Source organism: Pygoscelis adeliae, unplaced genomic scaffold (genome assembly GCF_000699105.1).
Source record: "Pygoscelis adeliae isolate BGI_AS28 unplaced genomic scaffold, ASM69910v1 Scaffold197, whole genome shotgun sequence".
Taxonomy (NCBI): Eukaryota; Metazoa; Chordata; class Aves; order Sphenisciformes; family Spheniscidae; genus Pygoscelis; species Pygoscelis adeliae.
The window spans coordinates 1732001-1739720 of NW_008825105.1; the positions used below are offsets into that span (position 1 = coordinate 1732001).

Sequence of the window (7720 nt, forward strand, 5' to 3'; positions counted from 1 at the left end):
GTGGGGCCATGTGTGTTTCTACGCGAGGTATCCGTGTGCCCCCGTGCGGGGCCGTGCACCCGGTGGGTGCCGGGGTGCCCTGGTCCTTTGGGGTTAGGTGGACCCTCTTCCGCAGTGCCGGGTTTAGGAGAATCACTTGGAGGAGCGCGGAGGCATGAAGGGTACGGACAGAGCCCCTGTGGGAGCAGAGGGTTTGGGAGGAGAGCGAACGACCCGGCTGCGAGATGGGGAGAGGTGAGCTGTGGTCTGGAGGCTGGGCCAAGGAGGGCTGCGAAGGCTTTGAGGAGGATTTAGGTTTGGGTCCTGGGAGGTGGGGAGGCTGGAGGGGAGGATGGGGCTGCTGGTCTTAGGAGGCACGTGCTCTTGCTCGCAGGGAAGCGTATCGTACCGTTGGAGTGTTTGGTTCAACTAGTTAAGGCTATGGACTCGCAAACAGCCGTCGGAAAGGTGGTGTCGAAAGCGCCGAGCAAGAGACGGGAGGTCTTGAGAGTCTCGGTGTCTGCGTGAAAGGGATGCCGCTAAAATATTGAACGGCGAGGAGTAGCGGGAAGCGCCGAGGCAGCGTTCAGGGATCTCGCAATGTTTTTTTTTCTCGTTTGTTCAGTTCTGACCGTAATAACTGTTCAGGATAGGCGACAGCACTCCAACCTAACCTCCTCGCGGGTTAGACGGACGCGGGTGGAGGGAGCACCAGAGGGAGAGAGGAATAAAGAAGAAAGAGGGGGCAAAGGTAACATGTGTTCTACAAGATTTTTTTTTTTTACTGAGGGAATTGATGAGATGGGAGCGGGAGAGCAGAGACAGTAGAGGACAAGGCCCCTAGTGACCAGATTAGATGAAGCAGGGAGGGATCTGTTGCTAAATTATTGATCAAAGCCTGTAAGGTCAGCGGGGAGTAAATCCGTACTGAGTCTAGAAAAACAAATAGGATGGCTTGAGCGGGATGCGGTGTTGAACAGGGAGCGTGTGGTGTTATTACTGTTAGGGGTGACAGGTATGTGCAAGAGGGCAGGTGGCAGCCGGCTTGATTTGTGCCCGAGCTCCTCCAGCTTGCTCAAAAGGAAGCATTCCTCTTCTGGGGGACTTTGCAGGGTTAGGGCGTGGTGGGGAGTTCTTCAGGGGCCACAGCTAAGGCGTGGGCTTGCAGTGGAAGGTAATTTAGGTTCTGTTTTGATGTAAAAAATGAAATGGGACCCCTTGGTCAGCTCACTGCCGGCTCTTCCCTCTCCCTCCGCACCGCTCTGCGCTGCGGGGGAGCCTGAGGGCAGCTGTGCAACGTGGTTTTGCACGGAGATGCAACTCTGTGATTCATTGTTTAATTTGGAGCGACTGGTGAGGCAGATTCTGGCATGGTAGAGCACGAGGTTTCCAATAGCCTTTTCAATTTATTTACCGCTCTCGTGCCAAGCTGGTTATCCATATGGCTTTATTCTCTCACACCTCAGATGGAGAGATTGTTAGCTGTTCTCGCCAAATAAAACGTGGCACCTTCTCCTGTTATCTGCTGCTGAATCCCTTGCCCTAGAGTGGATGTGGAGTCCTTTAATTTTGCATCAAAGATAGCAGTATTTCTCACTGCTAGTGCATGCAACTCCTGCCTGCTTGATACTTGCGCTTGCTGACTGATGTCAAATAGCGGAGTTTTTATGTTTTCCGGCATTTGTTACTTTTCATAGTCCATAGTGGAGCACCCGTTGTGTTCACTTGCTTTTAAGGCTGCTGGTTCCCTGACCCTTAAGGACCTTCCATCGAGTGAAGGTGTCTTCGCGTTCCTAAGCAGCAGATGCATGTGATTCCTCGTACCCTCACCGCTCTCAGCCGTTCAGTATTACTGTCGTGTTTTATTTGCACTGCAGTAGCTCTGATAAACCCCACTCCTGTGTAGGATCCCAAGGCCAAGAAGTAAAATATCTCTTATTTTTAGGGTTTTTTTTAGCTGTAGACTGTATATTTTTTCAGAAATTACAGGAGTGGTCTGTGCAAAATTATTTTCTATATTCTTATAAATGCAGGAAGTTAATTAAAAAAAAGAAAAGCACCTGCCTTCCTTGTGATATTTGAAGGGAACTTCAGTCACAACCCCCCCCACCCCCTGCTTTTTATTCTTCTCGGGGTTTTTTAATTCGTTTAATTGTATTCTCCTTGTCAGGTGGAAGATGGGACAGTTTCCCTTGTGTTTTAGGTGACTCTGACACCTGGTTACCATGAAGTCCCGAAGGAGATAGAGGGACAGTGGTGGGAATTTCTTCTCACTCCTCCAAAAAAATCCAACAATTGCCTAATGGTAAGAAAGCTGTTATTTTTAATTAGCCTTATATTGTATGGTGTCCATTAATCGAGGAACACATTGAAGAGCTTGAGATCCAAACCCACTGGGCCACCTGCAGGGGGGTCGAGAAGGATAGAGGCCGTAAATGCTGAGTGTTTGGAGAGGGTGGGAGGAGTTGGTTCGAAAACATGATTGTCCTCTGTTTTGCGCCCTCTCCCCAGGGATTACCTCTTATGCTGCCGTCATGGGGAGCTGCTGCAGTTGTCTGTGCAGAGACAGGATCCCAGACAACCATCCCACCAAATTTAAGGTAAGTATTGCACCTTCATCCCCACCAGAGAGTCTGTGACAGCACTGACTACTAGCAAAGCCCAGCATGGGTTGGACTCCAGGCATGAAAGGAAGGAAAACCTCTGCTCTCGCAGAGAAGTCTTCCCCTTGGTAAGATTTGCAAATATGTTACTGTTTTGGTTTGTTGGGTTGCGGGTTTTTTTTTTTCCCCTTTCCTTAAGCAACCTCTGCTGCAAATATGTTTGTATTTGCGGAAGAAATTGCCTCTGCACCGAGATTCAGCCTGAGCAAGGAAATGGGGAACTGGAGAGAAACCTTTTATTGCTCAGGGCTGTGTTCCAGTGCCTGTGCTGAGACACATCAGCTGAACTGCCAAGCGCACAGTCTCCAGGGCTGCCGGCTTGGCGCCTTCTGCCAGCAGTGAATTGATGCTCTCAGCTGGGAAAAAGGCATCTCAGTAAATGAAGGGGGAATCCGTGGGAATTACAGTGTCTTCGTGGGTGGGCTTTTTTTGACACCAATGCACTGAGTTTCCTGATGTGAGCTCTGTGGCCTCTGCAGGTAACAAACGTGGACGATGAAGGTAACGAGCTGGGATCTGGGATTATGGAGCTGACACAGACGGAGCTCATCTTGCACACTCACAAGCGAGATGCTGTCAGGTGGCCCTACCTCTGCTTGCGCCGCTATGGCTATGACTCCAACCTCTTCTCCTTCGAGAGCGGTCGTCGCTGCCAGACGGGGCAGGGTGAGTGGGGAGGTTCCTGGAGGAAGGAACTGCTGAGGTTTCTGTTCCCAGGCAGCCAGAGTGAGCCGATGCTTGTGTCTTCCCAAATTCCTGCATCTAATGAATCAACAGGTTCTTTTGCAGCCTCTGTTCCCCCGGAATACCAGAGTGTGCAAGCACAGACAGTTAATAGTCCCGATTGAAACACTAATGAGAACAACAATCATGGCTCAGGACCTGGGTATAAATCTAATGGTCTCATTTTGCTAGTGCATCGACGCTCATGAGGTAATTGGTGAAGCAGACTTGAGCCTTGGACGGGGTGTATTTAATGTCAGAGAAGGACGTTAGTTACGCTGTCAGCTCTGAGCCTCGGTACCGAACGATGTGGTAGGAGGGGTCGCTGGACTTAGGAGCTAGAAAGTGCTTTTTGCAAGACTGAAGCTTTGTTAAGCGCTTTTTAACTCCGGGGATACAGCTTAAGGGCATCACCTGCACCTTTTCGCAGGTCCTTCTTAGGGTTTGCTTATTCCACAGAGCTGCCAAGCGCACGTCAGTAGCAATAGTTGTTTGAGCACGTTTCACGTTTCTCAGTGCCTTCGGTCTGCCTTGGTTAGTGCTCGTTCTACTTAATGCTTTGCATTTTGTATCTGGCAGCACTTTGTAATGTAGAGGGAAAGGAGTTTTACATTTTGCTGATTTTATGCATGGGGATGCTGTGCATAGGGAAGGGAAGTGAGTCACCCGGGAGTACATGCCAAGTCATCAGCAATGCTGGGGATAGACTCCAGTTTTACAATGGTGTCTGTTAGTTCCTTTACCAGTCTGTCTCTCTTGCTTTTAAAGAGCTGAACATTTTCTTGGCATCTGCATCCCCGGGGGGGGAAAAAAAGTTTGTTTCCTCATTCTATTAATGTGTTTGTAAACTCCTTCTTCTCCAAAAGGACTCCACATGACTGTTCAGTGTCTGTGTAAAGCACTGCGCAAATCTGTAGTGCCGTATGCTCCTTTTTAATATTTATGTGAGTGGGGTTTTCCTCTCTGGGAGTCGTGTGCTTATCGGTTGCCAGCGATGGGAATTGCTTATCTTCGGTTCCTGTTTTGCCTTTTGCGGGATGCAGTGATTAGAATTCTGCCCTGCGTGTGTTTTGTTTTTTATTTAGGTCCAGGTAGTGGGGATAAAGCCGGGCCGTTTGCTCTTCGCATACTACAAAATTTGTAGCAGACACATACTGACTCATCAGTCTTAAAGCAGACAGAAATGAGAGGGATGGCTTTGTGTTTTGATGAGTTTTCTCCCTTCCTTGTAGGATTTTTTTTTTGCTTAGTTTTGTTTGGAGGACTCCTTCCCGATGCTGCTCCCTACCTTATATAAGGCAGATACAGCTATTTTTTTTGCCAGAATTTTTAAAACCGTATTCTTTGGGGTAGCAGCCGTTGTTGCCATGCTGTTCTCGTTGCTATGGCTTTTGTGCGTGTGTGTGCATGCCAGCTTGGGATTGGTTAGCTCTGCACACACCAGCTCTGGTTTGGGCTGCTCGTTTGGGGAGACACTGTTTAATTCCATACATTTTTGAAATACGACGTTCTTGTCCTTCCCTCACGTGCGCGCTCCACAGGGCCCAGTTCAGCTTCAAGTAGTCACTGGATAGACTTTCCCCTGGTAATGAGAACTGGACTGGGTACCAAGTGAGTTAAAATAGAAGATTAGAGATGAAACGAGACGGGTTAGCCTGTCCCTTTCACACCACTTCTTGCGTGGGATTGATGGCCTTAAGATAACTGGGGTGCTCGCTATTTTTCTTGTAGTAATGCACCGTTTGATCAGACGGCAGTCATGGCATTGTATTTCTGTCGATGCAATAACCCACCGAGTTGTTGGTTGTTTTCCTCGGGCTGTGGGTTGCAGGGGTTGATTGTGTTAAACACAGCGAAAGAAATCAGAATTGCCTGTTCATTTAGAGCCGGGAATTACATAAACTCTTGTTAAAGCAGGATCGCTTTCTTGCTTTTCTGACCCTTCTCTTCGTTACTGTGCAGGGATTTTTGCCTTCAAGTGTTCCAGAGCAGAGGAGATCTTTAATCTGCTTCAGGACCTGATGCAGTGTAACAGTATCAACGTAGTGGAAGAGCCTGTTGTCATCACGAGGAACAGTCACCCCACGGAGCGGGAGCTCTCCCGGACCCCCCAGGCACCCAACAGTAAGGCTCCTTCAGTGTCCGGGGAGAAGAGGGGGGGGGAACACAGAGACGTGGGTGATGTCTGCAATTGCTCATGTGAAACTGCCCTCTGCAGCCCACGGATCTCTCCCGTGCGCTGCCTCGCCGTTGACCCGTATCTTTATGTCCACGTGTGCCCCACGCAGCATGTTTATTTAAAGGCCCCGCTTGTCTGCGATGTGGTATTGTGTTTCCAAGGGAACAGCAACAAAAAGCCCTTCAAGTAGTCAACCGAGTTGTCACCCTCCAGTTGGTTTTCATCTGGACTGCTGCCAAGTGGCCTTTTTTTAAGTAGCACCTACAAGGATCAGGTGGTTCCTAGAGGAAACCACACCTGGAAGAATTCAGATTTGCTCAATTCCTGTCTCCATTAGGAGTGACTTAAATAGATTTAAACAAGAGGGCCTAGCCCTTGTATTTATACTAGGTACTTCACGATAGGGATCTTCCCCGGAGAGGCTGATTCTGACTTACAGGGTGCAGTTAAGAGCCCGGCTGACTGTGAAAATGAAGTCAATTCTATTTTATACCAAACCAATGCTCTAATGCTTCTCCGTCTCGATTCTCTCCCAGGTCTGGGGTACACTGTCCCAGGATTTCCCAATGGATTTCACAGCTTCCCTGGAGAAACCCTGTCATACTCCGCAGCCCGCCACCCCTCCGTGAGCAGCCTGAGGCATTCCTCTGTGGGTGAAGACTCTACTCATGCCCTTATTGGGCCTGATGAGCAGGTAAACCTGGATGTCCTAAATTCTGCTGTTTGCAAGCAATGATCAAGCAGCTTGTTCTGCTAGCAGTCCTGTGCAATTCTGAGTTTCTCTTACTCCAGCAAAGCTCAGGGGATCTTCTTACCTTGTCATCCTTTTTTTCCTCTTTTGCTTCATTTTGCTCTTGGAGACTGCTGCTCTCTGACACTTCACTAGAGCAGGCACTCTGTCAAGGCCGACTGAGTTGGCTTCCTTGATCCACTAGTATTTCCGTGGCAATTATTTAACAGCAGCACTTAGCTTGTGAGTCCAAGTCATACTGCCCTATCTGTCAGCTATTACTGCAACCCCTAAACTGATGTGCAGATGCATGCCCAAGTCCAGGCTCTCTTTATTTTTATTTTTGATGTTCAGCTCTTTGTTCTCAGTTTTAGAATTCAAGATTCTTCCCTACAAAATCCAGCTTGTCTCAACCATTATCAGAGAAGCCTAGGTAGGTGTTGAGTGCTGCAATATCGCCAGTGTAAGCCACTCAAGGAACTATTTTGCAAGTGGCTTTGCTTTTTGTTCTGTGCCATATGCATTGAACGTGAAATAGATGATGTGTATCTTCTGCAGTTGGACTCCTTTTTGTCTCTCCTTCAAGCCCACAAATCCGGAAATGGCTTTTGTGTTTGGCTTCCCAAAGTATTTTCAACTTCTGAAATTCTTTCATTTCCTCCTGCTTCATCAGCCGCAGAAGAATTTTCCATTCCTGTTGGTTTCTCAGCTGCTGACAGCTGCTTTGCTCTTGTCTCTTCTCTTCTCCTTTCACTCTCCCTCTGCTTCTCTCCTTGCAGTCCCACACCTACGTCAACACGGCCAATGGTGATCAGGACCTGAGGGGCCGACATTGTATGCACTCCTTGCCTGAAGTCCACCCTCCTTTCCCCCATAGGAACCACAGCTGCTCCCTCGAAGACCGCAATCCCCAGGTCTTTCTGCAGCCAGGGGAGGTTAAGTTCGTGTTAGGTCCCACATCCAACTACAGACGCGTCTGTCGGCACCACCGGGAGTGCAGGACGCACTTCTGCCCCCCCAACAACAACAACGAGTGTGAGGAGGAGTGCCCTTCACCCCAGTGCGTCTACGAGAACGTCAACGGCTTGCTGCCCTCCAGCACCTCCTCTCTCTGTCGAGGCGGGCGCTTGAAACTCACCCGGGAGGACGCAGGATTACCCGGCTGCTCCCATCGCAGAATGGCGTTCCTGCACTATGAGAACTTGCCGTCACTGCCCCCGGTGTGGGAGTGCCAGCCGCTCCGGCGGGGCGAGGAGGACGCGGGCGCCAGGGACGTGCTGACGCCTTCCCCCGGTGGCTACTCCGAGGCTGGTGAAGAAGATCCCCTGCAGAACTACATGAACTCGGAGAACACGGCGCTGCACGGGGGCAGCAGCCAGCGGCGCAGCGGCTTCCTGCCAAAGCCTCGTCGCCGCTGCGCGGCCCGCAACTTCAGCCTCGCCTTCC

The 7720-nt window shown here is 49.8% G+C and overlaps 1 protein-coding gene across 1 annotated transcript in view; it reads left to right on the forward strand.

Moving 5' to 3' along the window:
• The first annotated feature begins 145 nt into the window (after positions 1-145).
• The window catches only part of FRS3 (fibroblast growth factor receptor substrate 3), a 9034-nt gene continuing 1459 nt past the window's right edge, over positions 146-7720 (forward strand). The window contains exons 1-8 of the mRNA XM_009327384.1: positions 146-234; positions 605-730; positions 2183-2284; positions 2491-2579; positions 3122-3308; positions 5328-5489; positions 6081-6238; positions 7054-7681. Of these exons, the coding sequence (XP_009325659.1) occupies positions 2514-2579; positions 3122-3308; positions 5328-5489; positions 6081-6238; positions 7054-7681 (1201 nt within the window). The 5' untranslated portion in view covers positions 146-234; positions 605-730; positions 2183-2284; positions 2491-2513. The remainder of the gene's footprint in view (positions 235-604; positions 731-2182; positions 2285-2490; positions 2580-3121; positions 3309-5327; positions 5490-6080; positions 6239-7053; positions 7682-7720) is intronic.